Consider the following 16,379-nt stretch of genomic DNA (forward strand, 5'->3'; position numbering starts at 1 on the left):
TTCTAGGGTATCCATGGGTGGTGTGGGGGGAAGCGGGGAAACATAGGGAGGAGTGGAGAAAGTTCGAGCAGGGGGGGCTGGGAAAAATTAAATTTGGTTTGTGTCGGGATAGGCCTGTCGAAATAGCCATGTTTTGACTCCTTTCTTGAAAATTTGCAGGGATGTCTCTTGGCGTAGGAGGGTGGGGAGGGAGTTCCAGAGGGTGGGGCCAGCGACGGAAAAGGCTCTCTCTCTGGTGTGAGTAGAATGTGCTGCCTTTAGAGATGGGGTGTGTAGAGTGCCTGCATGGGTTGTTCTTGTGGGATGGTCGGAGGAACGGTAACGAGGCATTTCATCGAGCCAGGTGTGATTATGTTTGTGTAGGGAATTGTGAAGGATGGTGAGGGTTTTGTATTGTGAGCGGAAGGAGATGGGTAACCAATGTAGGTCTTTTAGTATGGGGGTGATGTGGTCTCTTTTTTGTGTGCCTGTTATGATTCTAGCCATGGAGTTTTGTAGAATTTGGAGGGGTTTGATGGTGGTGGCGGGGAGTCCTAGTAATAGGGAATTGCAATAGTCTATTTTTGTGAGCATTGTGGTCTGTACGACTGTGCGGAAATCGTGTGTGTGGAGGAGGGGTTTGAGTTTTTTTATGATGTTAAGTTTATAGAAACCCCCCTTTAGTAGATTTTTGATGTGGGGTTTGAAACTTAGGTGTTGGTCTATGTAGACGCCCAGATCTCTTACAACCTGGGTCTGAGGGGTGGCTGTGGTAGTATTTTGAGGAGTGTTCTGTCGCATGGGGAGAGTGAAATGTTCAGGCTGCTTAGAGATGATGAGTAATTCTGTTTTTGCCGAGTTTAGGGCTAGATGGACTTCGGATAGTGAGGCGCTTATGGTGGCGAGGCAAGATTCCCAGCGTTGCAGAGGTTCTTTTATGGATCCCTGAAACGGGATGAGAATCTGTATGTCATCTGCATACAGGAAGAATTTCAGGCCTAGTTTGGAGAGGAGGTGGCATAGGGGTATGAGATACATATTAAATAGGGTGGAGGATAAGGATGATCCTTGGGGTACGCCTTGCGTGATAGGTATGTGTGAGGATTCGTGCTTGTCGATTTTTACTAGATACTCTCTGTGTGTGAGGTAGGAGGAGAGCCATGAGAGGGCTGTGTCGGCGATACCTATTTCTGTTAGGCGGGTCATTAGTATCTGATGGTTGACAGTATCGTAGGCAGCTGAGATGTCTAGTAGGGCGAGTAGGTACGAGTTTCCGTGGTCCATACCTTTAAGTATGGTGTCTGTCATGGCTAGTAGTAAGGTTTCGGTGCTTCGGTCTTTACGGAAACCGAACTGTTGAGTGTGGAGGACATTGTGGTCTTCTAAAAACTCTGTTAGTTGTTTGTTAATAACCCTCTCTAGGACTTTGGATAAGAATGGGAGATTGGAAATTGGACGGTAATTGGCAGGGTCTGGTGGGTTTCTTTAGGAGGGGCTTGACTATGGCCAGTTTGAGTGGGTCTGGGACACTGCCTGCAGTGATAGAGCAGTTGATAAAGTCCTTAATATGTTTGGTGATGGCGGGGGTGATGGAGAGGAGGGTTTTTGAAGGAATGGTGTCTGAAGAGTGTGTGGATGGTTTCATTTTTTTTTAGAATAGCTTCTACTTCTAAGTTGGTGGTGAGGTCAAATGTTTTAAGGGTGATCTTTTTGTCATTGGGTAATTTTTGTCTTAGGGTAATTTGTAGCAACTTCCAGATAGATTGACGGTGAAGTGATCAAAGCATAAGATATGCAATCCTATCGAGCTTGATTGAGTATCCTATGCACCACTCAAGTGTAGCAATGACCATTTCACTTCACCTCTCTGGGTAAATTTTCAAAGGCATAGTAACATAGTAAATGTTGCAGAAAAAGGGCCAAATGATCCATCCAGTCTGCCCAGCAAGCTTTTGTTTTTATTTTAATATTATTATTTTATTCTTAGGGTAATTGTTGCTCTATGCAGGTTACTCCATTCAACACGGGTTACCTTTTTCCTCGTCCCCATCATTTAGCCACTAGGAATCCTCTGGGCTTATGCTATCCAATGCCCTATTGAATTCCGTCACTGTTGTTGCCTTCACCACCTCTTCCTGGAGGGCATTCCGTGCATACTTCCTGATGTTGGTCCTAACTCGACCACATAAGAGTTTTCTTTCCATCAAAAATCGTTTGATTTCTATGTATTATTCATACCTTTAAGGTATTTAAAAGTCTGCTTTATATTCTCCTCCAGTGTATACACACCTAGGTCCTTCAGCCTCATCTCATAGCTCTTTTGGTGCAGACCCCAAACAATTTCGGTCATCTATCCCTGGACTTCCGCCCTGATTCTATCCTTGTTGACATACCGTCTACAGAACAGAATACAGTTCTTGAGTCCAGATAAGGCCTCACCAATGACCTGTAGTCGGGATCAGCATGCATAGAATAGGTAGAAATGTGGATAGATTGACTGAATCCATGTTAGTGGATTTTCAGTTGATTGAAAAAATAGTATGTCTGTACTTACTTTTAGCATTATTAAAAAAACTCATTCTAGGCATTTGAGGAGGTGGGGAGGGACAGGGATTGGGGGGGGGCTTGGTTGGAGGCTTTGTGTGCACATTCAAGTTTCAAACATGTACATGTTAGAAGGAATGTCAATAATGCAGCAACTTTAGTCTGTCTCTCAATGAGTATACTGCATGGGTGCATTATTAGCTACATAATAAGCCAATATTCAGACACAATATACACATTGCCTTCTATTTAAAATAAGCTGGGTTTGTGCAGGCTGAAAAGTCCATGCATTGTTGTCAGGCGCCTTACTGAAAATTCACCCTTCTATGTATACATTTGTATAGAAAGGCCTTTGGTGCAAGGTTCCTGTAATTGTGGACTATGTTCACCAAAATTCAGAAAGCACATCTCAGCCAAAAATGCATTTGCCAACTGTGGTTAGCAAAATGTAGTACATTGTATGCGGAATATGATTGGGTGGAGCACCCCAAGCACCGTCCCTCAGCGGCTGCAGCAGTGTTGGCTGGAGGGATCTGACGAGCCTCCTATCGGTGAAGACTGACCATAGTTTGGAATAGTAAGCACTAATTCCAAACGGATGTCAGGATCATTGGGAGGGAGCAGCAGACTTTGGTTACTCAGTGAGGATGCCAAGAATACAATTCCACTAATTTGTGCTTTGATGCTAACACTGTGCATCCAAAAGGAAGAAATGATTCAGAACGAGGGATGCACTCTCGATAGATTAAAAATTCTAAGTGGAGCTATGACATCTTCTCTGTGCACACCAAAATTCAAAGGAACTCCTTTTTATGGGGGGGATGGGGGGAGAGGAGGGATGGGCTCAGCAGTTTCCTTCTGCTCCTTTGACCTTCCAGCTTCGTCAATCTCAGAGGTGGATTCTGACACATTGAACCACACATAAATACCCTGGGATTTTTCTCCCCATTTCATATTCACTCCCAGATTACTTTTATTGAGTTAATGTAGTGGCATCCTCAGCTGGGGACTATTAACATGGGCATATTTGGGCCCTAAAAACATAGTGCCATGTTTCACTTGTAGCAGCTTCAGGGGTGTCTGGCCAACATTGCTGCATTCAATTTCAGCAAATTGAACTTTGGGCCTATTCTATGCATAAAAACGTGGACACCACCATCACGGTTATCTAAGTGAACGACTTCCTATTGGACCATAATATAATTGCCTTGTTTGACCCCTAATTGGCGGCAAACAGAGCAGACGTGAGGTGCTGATAAGAAGACTAAAGATCGTTTTGCCCTGAAGCAGCGTTTCATGCGAAATACGGTCTTGTCGACACTAATCTTTCAAGCTAAGTATTTGCAAAGCTAAGCACTTCCAAAGCTTTTTCAACATAATTGTGGTTGAAAAAGTGTGAACTTTGAGATATCTTTCTGAAAAAAATTCTTTTAAATAAATGAGAAATAAAATGGTCTGAAAATGTTTTTTTCCCCCATGACAGCGGCTACACGCTGAGCATTATGGGAGGTCAGTGAATCCTCTATGCTGTCTGAGGATTTCCTCCATTACTTACAATAGTATAATATGCTAGATGATCTAACATTGAATTGAAGATTACAATAATATCAGAATGCTCAGCTTTTCTTCAGGTTTTCAAAGAATTTGCTTTTACTTGGATATAGGGGGTCATTTTCAAAAGGGATCGCACGCGAAAAGGGACTTTTCGCATGTGATACCTAGATCGGGGCGGGTTCTGGGCGGCGCCTGCACCAGAAGGGGAGGAGTCGGGGTGGCACCGGGGTGGACGCTGTGAAGACGTCGCTGACGGTGAAAAGGTAAGGGCCCTTTTCGCCACCAGTTTCACGCCTAATAGCACCATCTTTTATGATGGCGCTATTGGGTGCGAAAGCCGGCAGCGAAAGTCGGCAGCGATTTCACCTCCCTTTGCCGCCCGCCCCCCCCGTTATCCAGGCCATATTGTGGAAAAAATTAAGAATAAAAAATCAAAAATTCAAAAAAAGTTCATAAAAATTGTAGGATTGTGGAAGAAAAAATATTGATACCAGTAGGTTTTGTTATTTTTTACTTTCTTTTGGGACATTTTAATATTATGCTTCATTTTTCAGAGGTGGATATCTCTAATTGGATGGATCATGTATCTATTTCCAGTTTTCCACATTCTGCTTGAATTAATGTTCCCATAAAAGATAGATTTTAGTTTCTTCTCAGGCAGTCCCTTCTTGGTTTGACTTCTCTGATAATGTTGTATCAGCAACTGAGGTTTTTGTAGGCAGCCATTCATCAAATTTAATGTGACCTTATTTACTTCGCAGGTTGTGGATGAGAAGCGAATCTATCTCTATATATATTAATATGTGGCATCGTTTTCTTTGCAGCTACGAGGGAGTCAGCATTTGTTCATGCCATAGCATCGGCAGGAGTGGCTTTTGCTGTGACCAGGTCATGCGCTGAAGGATCGGCCACCATCTGCGGCTGTGACACCCGTCACAAGGGTCCCCCAGGGGAAGGATGGAAGTGGGGAGGCTGCAGTGAGGATGTGGAGTACGGAAGCATGGTGTCCCGAGAGTTTGCAGATGCCCGAGAGAACAGACCAGATGCTCGCTCGGCCATGAACAGGCACAACAATGAAGCTGGGAGGACTGTAAGATGAATTTAGGGTTCTTTTGACAAGGCAGCTCCTCTGTGTAACAAACTTGGGTTTATAGACAGGCAAATCATTTCTCACCAATTGCAAGTGTAATCGCAGCCAAAATCTGCCAGCGAAAACTCTGTTTATAACAAAAAAATATGTAAGGCTTTGAGTCTCCGTCCCCTCACAGTAAATTGGGACCATTACACTTCACTTGCAGTCATTTTTTTTATACCAAAGCATATTTTATGGCATGCACCTTTTGTTATGGCCACTCCCTTTAGTTTTAACAATCTCCATCGCTGAGCCCATTCTTCAGATGCTCCTGTTGCCATCTTGCTATCCCTGTAATTTTGTTGTCTGCTTGGGGTTCAGTAGTATTCTCTTTTACTTCTGCTCACGTTAGTATGAGGAACTAAAGAAGAAGAATTTTGTAATATTCCTTTTTACAGATGGATTTTGCATATACATAAAGCATAAATAACAAATAGGACAAAGTATAACCAATTACAGACTCAATATGACCTTCATGAGATCAGAAAAAAAAGAGCTTTCAAAGCTGGGCACATGCGTTAAACATATTTTAAAAAAGGGAGATGACCTTTTTAAAGTTTTTAACAATAGCATCTCCTGAGGAATGAAATAAAATTGGGGATCTTAATTATTAGGTTTGTTGTAACGGCTAATAGTATTATATGATAGAGATGTGAATCGTGTGCCAGATCGTCTTAACGATCAGATTCGGCTGGGAGGGGTGAAAAATCTGATCGTTAAGATATGTGAATTGGAATCGTTTCCGATTCTAATTCACATCGCTAATTTTTTTTTTAGGGAGGCCCGCGCCGCTAAAAAAACCCAACCCAGCTGACCCTTTAAATCAACCCCACCCTCCCGACCCGACCCCCCCAAAACCTTTTAAAATTACCTGGTGGTCCAGGGGGGCCTCGGGGAGAGATCCAGGGGGCCTCGGGGAGAGGAGAGATCCAGGGGGGTCTCGGGGAGAGATTTCCCATTCCCAGGCATCAGCTGTTCTTTACTCATCAGCCCCTATTATACTATACTCTATAATAGGGGCTGATGAGTAAAGATGGCCAGCGCCATCTTTAAAGATGGCGCCGGCCATCCAGTGCTCCTACCATGTGACAGGGGCCGGCCAATGGCACGGATACCCTGTCACATGGTAAGGGCAAAGGGGCATCGGCGCCATTTTATTTTAGAACAGCTGATGCCTGGGAACGGGAAATCTCTCCCCGAGGCCCCCCTGGACCACCAGGTAATTTTAAAAGGTTTTGGGGGTGATCAGGAGGGTGGGGTCGATTTAAAGGGTCAGGTGGGTTGTTTTTTTTAGCGGCGCGGGCCTCCCTAAAAAAAAAGGGTTGGGAGGGTGGGGGAGGCTAAGGGGGGGTCGATTTAAAGGGTCGGGTGGGTTTTTTTTTTATCGGGCCATCGGCGCCATTTTAATTAGTGGCAGCCAAAATGGCGCCGATGGCCCGAGAGCGGGAGATCGCGCCGGGACCCCCCCCCCCCCCCCCACTGGACCACCAGGTAATTTAACATTTTGGGGGGGTTCGGGAGGGTGGGGGAGGGTAAGGAATTGTTTTTAAAGGGTCAGGGTGGGTTCAGGGGTTGTTTTGGTGTGCCGGTTTTCCCGCCCTCCCCCAAATAATTCCCGTGCCCTATTTAACGATACAATACAAATGCCCCTGATGATAAATCGGGGGCATTTGTATTGTATCGTGCACTCTAACGATTTAGGACGATTTCAAAATTATCTGACGATAATTTTAATCGTTCAAAAACGATTCACATCCCTATTATATGAAGTCATTTTTGCTAGTGCTGTGCTTTAACGGTGCCAAATGCAAATTTCTTACATAAACCCGAGCATCGGTGGTCTCAGCAAGAAATGCAGGATACATGCAAAACTCCAACAAGAGGAGAATGCATAGTGCAAGTCTTTATTTGGTTGATTATACAGTATAAAATTGCTTTTTGTTAACAGTTATCAAACTTTCTTCATGGTTCTGTGGCCACGCATGGCTTAGAGAAGGTAGCTTTCAAACCGGCACGCAGGCGCACATTTCAGCACATACATCAGCCCGTGTCCAGGGATGTGGCTATTTTATAACTTGTGTGATAGCCTGGCTGTTTACACGTGCACCCATTTGTAAGTGGGTGCACGCAGGGGTGAGCAAATCCCGCTTCTACCAGCACTCCCGATGCCATTACCAGTTAGCCCAGTTCACAGCTCAGTCCTCCAGCCCCCCCCCCCCCCCCCACCCCCGGTTTGATAGCCTGAATGCCCTCCAGTTACCCCAGATCCTTTAAAACCCTCCAAAATAGCTTGACCTTTTTTTTTAACTTACACGCCATCCATAGCAAATGTAGGCAGCAGGGGACTTGGCACGTGCCGGGGTGCGTAAGTATTTATGCACTCGTCCACAATGTGCCCATCCCCTGCACATATCATGCCCATGCCCACCCCCCGCCTCTTTCTGAAAAGTTGTGCGCGCCGAGGAATTTCTGGGCGCTTTTTAAAAAACGGTCGGCATGCGCGAGCCTGACTTACTCGCGCAACCCCTAATTAATGCGTGCGCCAGGCTTTAACAATTCACCTTATAAATGAGCATTGCTTTCCCGTCAGTGGTTCTAGAGCAGCCAGTGATGTCAGCGTTTACCTCACTGCTCTGCTGTTGTTAACCCACAATGGGACCAACATAATAAGCCACGCCCAATCTGCCTTGGGTTTTTGCGCGGGCAATTGCATGTGTTTTCTCATGCTGACCACGGGCGCGTACGTAATAACCTGTTCAGCTTGGGAAAAAATGTGTGCGCAAAACCATACAGGGACAGTAACTTTTAAATAGGCGTGTGGGCGCAGATAGGGGCGGATTTTCAGAGCCCTGCTCGCCTAAATCCGCCCAAAACCGGGCGGATTTAGGCAAGCAGGGCCCTGCGCGCCGGGAAGCTTATTTTACATAGGCTTCCCGGCGCGCGCAGAGCCCCGGGACTCGCGTAAGTCCCGGGGTTCTCCGAGGGGGCGTGTCGGGGGCGGGCCCGGTCGTCGTGGCGTTTCGGGGGCGTGTCGGCAGCGTTTTGGGGGCAGGTATGGGGGCGTGGCTACGGCCCGGGGCGGTCCGGGGGCGTGGCCGCGCCCTCCATACCCGCCCCCAGGTCGCTGCCCGGCGCGCAGGAGGCCCGCTGGCGCGCGGGGATTTACGCCTCCTTCTGGGAGGCGTAAATCCCCCAACAAAGGTAAGGGGGGGGTTTAGACAGGGCCGGGTGGGTGGGTTAGGTAGGGGAAGGGAGGGGAAGGTGAGGGGAGGGCAAAGGAAAGTTCCCTCCGAGGCCGCTCCGATTTCGGAGCGGCCTTGGAGGGAACGGGGGTAGGCTGCGCGGCTCGGCGCTCGCTGGCTATACAAAATCCATAGCCTTGCGCGCGCCGATCCAGGTTTTTAGCAGATATGCGTGGCTCCGCACGTATCTGCTAAAATCCAGCGTACTTTTGTTTGCGCCTGGAGCGCAAACAAAAGTAGGCTATTCGCGCTCCTTTTAAAATCCGCCCCATAGTGCGCACATTCCTTGGCCCCGTGCCCAGGGACGCGGTCATTTTACAATATGCGCTCGTAGATATGCTCATGTTTATAAAACAGCCTGGACACACGCACGGGTGCCTAATTTTAAATGGATGCGCGCACCGTGCAAGCGGGGAAACTTTACAAGGGATGTGCACTGATGCCATTGCTAGTTTTCCCAGTCCATTCCCAGATTGCCCAGTTAAGACTTCCAAAGCCTTTTAGTTTAATAGCCTCCCTTCCCCCCCCCCCCCCCCTGTTAGCCCCGAGCCTTAAAACCCCGCTGACTTGCCTAGTTTTTTTGTTTTAAAACTTACACATCATCCATAGCAGAAGTAAAGTTACACGGTAGGGGACGCCGGCGCGCGCCAGTGTTCGTAAGTATGTACGTGCAAATCTCATGGTAAACCCCCGGAATGCCCATAGCCCATCCAGACCACGCCCACCTCCCACTCTTTTAGAAACGTTTCCTTCGTGCGCACAGCGGCATGTGCGTACGTATCCCAGCCGCTTATAAAATCCCCTCTGCGCGCACGAGCCGGCTTGGGCACTAAATCTCCCGTGTTTGGCGCGCGCCAGGCCTTTAAAATTCACCTTTAAAAACCCGCGACAGGTTTTTGCGCAAGTGCCTAAGGGATCTGCTCTGGCAGGGCCAACGGTTAATGCAGGTTTTTTTAAAGAGGGTTTTTTAGCGCCTGCGTCGGGGCAGGAGTGACGTTAAAGCGCCTGTCAGACAGACCATTTTCCTCATGGCTGGCACTGGTGTGGGCGGATGTTCGTGCAGCTCTGGTGCAATCATGGATTATGTTCACTTTTTTCCTGATGCTGTGGTAGAGTTCGCTGCTCAGCCAAACAGTGGCAGAAGCTTTACAGCTTGGCAGAAGGTCATTGAGAGAACAGGCTGAGAGAAGGCAAGGCAGATTCGAGGAGGGCCTGAGAGGTGTCCCGATTTCAGTCCCACTCCCAGACCACTAAATGTTTTGAAAGGGAGAGGCTTTCACCCCGATAATTATCAATCGCAAGTCTCTCTACACAGCGGGTGTCCTCCGTGGGTTGCTACATAGGGCTTTGGGCAGGTGGTTTTACGTGCATCATGGCACACGTCATTATTTTTGGGCATATTTTCTGTACATATCTCATTATCAGATTTCTCCAGTGTTACATCCCGTGCAGCCGCAAGTTATTGCCACACGCGCTGAAAATAATGAGGTAGATTTTAAAAACATACACGCGCTGCCCGTTCACTCCGAGGCAGCTCCGAAATCGGAGCGGCCTCGGAGGGAACTTTTTTTCTACCCCCCCCCCCCACACACACACCTTCCCTTCCCTTCCCCTACCTAACCCACCCCCCCGGCCCTATCTAGACCCCCCCTACCTTTATTGGAGAAGTTACTACTGCCTCCGGGCAGTAGTAACTTACTCGCGCCGGCGCGGCAGGCCCCAACACAGACTGCTGTGTCGGGGCACTCGGCCACACCCCCGGACCGCCCACATGCCCCCGGACATGCCCCTGATCCCTAACCGCGTCCCCTGGCCACGCCCCCGACCGCCCCTTTTGCAAGCCCCAGAACTTACGCGTGTCCCGGGGCTTGCGCGTGCCGCCGAGCCTATCCAAAATAGGCTCGGCGCGCGCAGGGGGGGTTTGGGGTAGGTTTTTGGGGGGTACGCGTGTATCTTATGCGCGTACCCCTTTGAAAATCGACCCCAATATGTGCAGAGAAATAGCGCCAATCTCAGAGTGGTTCTTATTACATCGGATTATCCCAATGAATGATCTCAGCAGCAGTAAAAGCCTTGTTTTCTAAGTAGGAGAGGTGATTATCAGCTTGGATTGAATTTACTGCTGAGCTTGTCTTTCTTTGCTACTATATGTTGGTCTTTAAGTATAATAGACCTTCTTTTACTATGATGTAGAAAATATTCTAGAATCCCAAAAATGTGTATTAAAGAAGGTTTGTACCAGGGTTGCCAGGTTTTCATGAAAGAACAAGCACTTTTTTCCAAAACAACTAGCCCAAAACATGTGAAATTGAAACACCAATGTCTGTGAGTCGCATAGATGACAAAGGAGCTTAACTTTTTGCATGTTGCAGAAGGTCTGCATGATGTGCACGAATGTCACACTTACAAAATTTGCACATAGCCTTACTCTCATTGCTGACAACAGCTGAATCCATGCTTTTAGTTCACATTCCTCTTCCCACGCTTAGCAGTATCTTTTAGTTCCTTACTTTAGCTATAGTAGATCAAATCCATTTAGTAGCGTAGCAGCCAATGACGGAAACAGTAGGTATGGACAGGCTTTCTTACAAAGCTGCACGGAGAAGAAATGAGAAATAAAATTAGATGAAATTAAAAGTGGTGTAGAACAAATTAAAAAAAACACCAGCCCCACACACTGATTCCCCCCTCCCCACCCCCTCCGAGCACATCCCTGGCCTCCCACACTCTGATTCCCCTCTCCCCACCCCTTCCGAGCACATCCCTGGTCCCCCACACTCTTATTCCACCTTCCCCACCCCCTCCGAGCACATCCCTGGCCCCCACACACTGATTCCCCCCTCCCTACCCCCTCCGAGCACATCCCTGGCCCCCCACACACTGATTTCCCCCCTCCCCACCCCCTCCGAGCACATCCCTGGCCCCCCACACTCTTATTCCACCTTCCCCACCCCCTCCGAGCACATCCCTGGCCCCCACACACTGATTCCCCCCTCCCTACCCCCTCTGAGCACATCCCTGGCCCCCACACACTGATTCCCCCCTCCCTACCCCCTCCGAGCACATCCCTGGCCCCCACACACTGATTCCCCCCTCCTTACCCCCTCCGAGCACATCTCTGGCCCCCACACTCTCATTCCTCCCTCCCAACATACTCATTCAGCACAAGTCCTGCCCAACAAGCCCAAAAAAACACGATTGGCAGGAAAAATAGCCCAATTAAAAGCAACCCATGAATCGGAAAAAAACCCGCGAATGACTAGGAAAAGAAGCCCAATCTCGTGGGAAATAAGCGAGGTTGGCAACACTGGTTTGTACTATGACTTACTACTTTTATTGTTATTATTATGAGGCTAAAATATTACCATACTTATTAGTAGTTTCTACAGCTGAGTAGGTGACTTGAAATAATGTTGATGAGAGTGCCTTGAAAGTATCCCGACATGCTCATCACACCAAAACCAAACTGCCAAAAGACTAATTCATGCTCTTGCTTGTTTCCCCTTAGTCTATCATAGATCATATGCATCTGAAATGCAAATGCCATGGGCTATCTGGAAGCTGTGAAGTGAAGACATGTTGGTGGTCCCAGCCAGATTTTAGGGTCATCGGTGACTACCTCAAGGACAAATATGACAGCGCTTCCGAGATGGTGGTAGAAAAGCATCGAGAATCTCGCGGCTGGGTTGAGACCCTCAGGCCCAAATACACTTTCTTCAAGCCCCCAACTGAGAGAGATCTGGTTTACTACGAGAGCTCGCCCAACTTTTGTGAGCCAAATCCAGAGACGGGGTCTTTTGGCACCCGTGACAGGATATGCAATGTGACCTCTCATGGAATAGATGGGTGTGACCTTTTATGCTGTGGCCGTGGACACAACACACGGACTGAGAAAAGGAAAGAAAAATGCCACTGTATCTTTCACTGGTGCTGCTATGTGAGTTGCCAGGAATGCGTACGAGTTTATGATGTTCACACGTGCAAATAAGCAAAGAGCCATTCTGCTGGCTTGATTCCGAAGTATGGGTTATAGCCTACTTGCTCTGTGACATTTAATATGGCAAAAGTCTTTCGAGGGTTATTAAAAAAAAAAGGCAAAAACTGTTTGAATAATGTAAGTCTAATGACTTTTTGATTTCTCGGAATGCTTCTGGAGGCTAACCCTCCAAAAACTGAACTTTACATAAAAGAAGACACCCTCATGAGACATTCTGTAGGAGACTGTGGTTTATGAACTTTCTTGAACGTAAAGCTGACTAAAAGATCACTACCATGGATCAGCCTGTAGGGGGTCTGCGCTTTTCTCCATACATGTCTGAAAAGAGATAGATCATTAAATGACTTTCAAAGACTTGTGTCACAGACCAAAATCTATCCTGACTACATTCCAGAAATAAAGAAAGAGCAAAAGAAGGACATAGCAGCAAGGAACAGCATTAGATATCACGAGTAGACTTTATATGAGGTTACTTTCAAAATCCTGAACACCAGACCTATGGATAGCTAAACAGCAGACAATAGTAATCAGATTAAAAATAATTTTCATAAATCCTCCTTCTAGGTCTTCCAGGAAAGCAGTTTCTATACATTACATATAGAGTATCTTAATGCTGAGAATGAACAAGCTCTTAAACATAAACTTGCAAGTCGTAGCTTTCAGATTTGACATCCAGGATGGCAGCAACACAATGCACCGACAGAGGAAGATAACTCATGGATTTCCACAGATGTTACATTTCCACCAGGTTTCAGTTTAGTTCATTTTTTTCACACACATATCAGTGCCTGCTAAGGAGAGTCTGTTAATAAATTGGCTAAAATTTAAAAGTTCATTACAGCTATGTGACGTTATCGGCTACCACAGGAGACGTTTCACCAGTTGCCTTTTATGTAGAAGCAAAACGTTAGCAGATCAAACCAGAGTTAATAGTGACGTGCGCAGTTGAACACTTAGTATTGTGGGAGCAGTACTAACCAGAGCTAGCTAAGATGCACCACATAGTAGGACTTCCCTGGACCATAAACTGCGGAGGACACAATAGAGCCAAGTCTACCTTTTCTAATGTTGGGAACTGCACTTAGTTTATTTCACCCATTCTCAGGAGTTCAAGAGTCTTTAGATGTGGTAGAAAAAAAAAAGGGAAAAAGGCCTGTTGCATCCTACAGAAAAATGTGTCTACAACCAGCATTCCTTTGGACAATATTATCTGTTTACTGGAGATGTTATTTCCCCTTCACCTCTTTGTATTCGTTTCAAACTGCTTGCATTTTTTCATACAGAATCCATTTTGGAAGAGTGTATTATTTAGCACAAACTCACCACTTTATACTAACAAGAATAACTACTGTGTCTGTAACAAATATATTTATTTTGATGGCTTGCAAAATGTTTGCAAACCAAAGCAAGAAAGAAAAAAAAGGTTGCTCTGAAGCTTATGGCATGTTTGCCCTTAGAATTTTCTCTCTGCTATCTCTCTCGTCCCCAGACACACATGCACGCACGAGAAAACATCAGATGTATCTATAAAACAGGTGCACCTTAACAAGATACGACAAAAGATAAATGAGATTAAGAAATGGAATTCAGTCATTGGGTAGAAGAGATGATCATGACTGTTACTTTATACCGTATATGTAATAAGTCACTCCTGGTTATATGGAAAGATGAGGCGAGACTTACTGTGACTTACTGATTTTATCTTCCGGGAAGGGAAGATAACTTGGAGGCAAGTCATTACTTTCTGCTCTGCAAAGTAAGTGATGCCCAAGTGGATCTCTTACAGGAATACAATTTATGTGAGATTTTAAAGAAGGGAAAACTTAAAATATGTAGAGAAAGTAAATGTATTGTCTAAGAGTCAATTTTCTAAAATACTCCTGAAATTGAATTGCTCGGGGCTGATAAGTTCAAATCAGCATATCTTTAGCCCTTCAAATTATAGCGGGTATTATGTTCTGCAAAATCCAGATGCAAATGTGATTAATGACATTCCCTGGTGAATTTACTTCACAAATAGGGACCTTCATTTTCAGCTTTTATTTTATTTTTCCTGGGAATTTCAATGTATTCACAAAAGCAAACAGTGGAAAAATGACTTTTCCACTGGTTTTTCTCCAGTGTTATGATAAAGTAATTTTTCCACCAATTTCTTTTTGTGATAATATTGAACTTCCCAGATAAAAAAAACCCCAACTTAAAACAAAGGTCCCTATTCACAAATAAAATACAGCAGGACAGATTTAGGTTTTGGGGGAAAGCAGAGCAAAAGAGTGCAAAAAAAAGCTGTCAATTCTGCATGCTTGCACAATTTTGAAAGTGAGCATCTTTTGACCTGGGATTTAATTTCCTTTTATCTTCTAAAAAGGAAAATATTCCCCAGGATGCAAGCAAAAAACGTGTGCAACTTGTCTCTCTGCTGCCTCACCCCTTCCCAAAGGAAAAAAACAGTAAAAAGAAAAAAAAAATCGGAGGCACTTTTTACCCAGTCCTTAAATTTATCCTCCTTCAGGAACAAAAATATTGTGGTACATTTTGTGGAACGTTTCTGCTTGCATACATTTTTTTGTGGATTTTTTTTTTATTCCTTCCTGAAATTTCAGCAAATTAACAGGCCGATACAGTAAAGTGCGGCCGCGGTTACCCTGCTTCTAACCCGCTTTCTACTCTCAATTTGGCCGCGTAAGTCCAACCCGCGATTCACTATCCCTTTTAACCCATCCTTACCGCTTCTTTAAATCAACGGGTACCCCTTTCTGCCCGCGGCATGTATATGAGATGTAAACGATCGGATTAGCTATTCCCCCCCATTCAGTAACGCACGCCCCTACTATCGCCTTTTTAACCTGCAGTTTAGCCGCGCATTTAACCTGCTAATTTACCGCCTACCCCTACCCTGCATTAGAGGCAGGGGTAAGGGTAGACGGCAAACTTTCCCCCAAAAGAAAACCTAAAAACCTAAAATCCCCTCCTCCCGAAGCGACTGGACATGTAAAATATGTAAAACCTAAAATCCCCTCCTCCCGAAGCGACTCGACATGTAAAATATGTGAATAAGTGTAACCAACTTACTTTTTGTTTCTTTTTCAGCCCTTTCAGCCTTCTCTGCCGTCCTCCGGAAGGGGCAGCCGGCGGCGAAAGCGGCTTCCAGCGGCCCCCGCTGGCGAAGACGGACGAACGCACGCCCGTAGTGCACGGGCGCTCAAGCCAGCGAAAGCACATGGACGGGCGTGCGTGACGTACGCCGTGACGTCACGCACGCCCGTCCATGTGCTTTCGCTGGCTTGAGCGCCCATCAATTTGGGCGCTCTAGCCAGCGAAGCGCATGACGTCACAGCGTATTTTACATGTCGAGTCGCTTCGGGAAGAGGGGATTTTAGGTTTTTAGGTTTTCTTTGGTTAAAGTTGGGATCCACTTCCTGGTGCCTATCATTTCAAATGTCATTTGAAATGACATTTGAAATGACAGGTACCAGCGCACCCAGGATACTGTATAGGCGCTGTGTAAAGCGCCTATACAGTAAAATGGATTGCGCTTCATGGACGCGCGTTGGACGCGCGTTGGACGCGGCTTGAATTTGCATGCGATTTTAATACAGTATCGAGCGGTAGGTGAGCCGGACTGTGCGTGCGGCAAACGCGGGTGCGCCCGGCACTAACGCAGCTCTTCCTACCGCTCCTTACTGTATCGGCCTGTAAGTCTGTGTGCAAATGGCGCACAGTTTCAAAGCTGGACAAGCAAACCATCTTGCTGTCTTTCTGTCTTTTTTTTTTTTTTTTTTTTTTAGCCCTAGTTTTGGTTGAAATTGAAATCTGGCCCTGATTCTTAGATAAAAGCTGTTGTTGCCGGCTTTTCATCATAAACAGTATTTATTTGCTGGGCAAGGATTTCCAGAAACCCTGTAACAGCTGCAAAAGAAATGAGGCAAAG

At 46.2% G+C, this 16,379-nt stretch overlaps 1 protein-coding gene across 1 annotated transcript in view; it reads left to right on the forward strand.

Annotated features, from left to right (window-relative positions):
• WNT3A (Wnt family member 3A) overlaps window positions 1–15,004 on the forward strand; it is a 262,446-nt gene extending 247,442 nt beyond the window's left edge. Inside the window, exons 3-4 of the mRNA XM_029588289.1 lie at window positions 4,902–5,167; window positions 11,960–15,004. Coding sequence (XP_029444149.1) covers window positions 4,902–5,167; window positions 11,960–12,439 — 746 coding nt within the window. The 3' untranslated portion in view covers window positions 12,440–15,004. The remainder of the gene's footprint in view (window positions 1–4,901; window positions 5,168–11,959) is intronic.
• Window positions 15,005–16,379: the final 1,375 nt, after the last annotated feature.

This window comes from Rhinatrema bivittatum, chromosome 2 (genome assembly GCF_901001135.1).
Source record: "Rhinatrema bivittatum chromosome 2, aRhiBiv1.1, whole genome shotgun sequence".
Lineage (NCBI taxonomy): Eukaryota > Metazoa > Chordata > Amphibia > Gymnophiona > Rhinatrematidae > Rhinatrema > Rhinatrema bivittatum.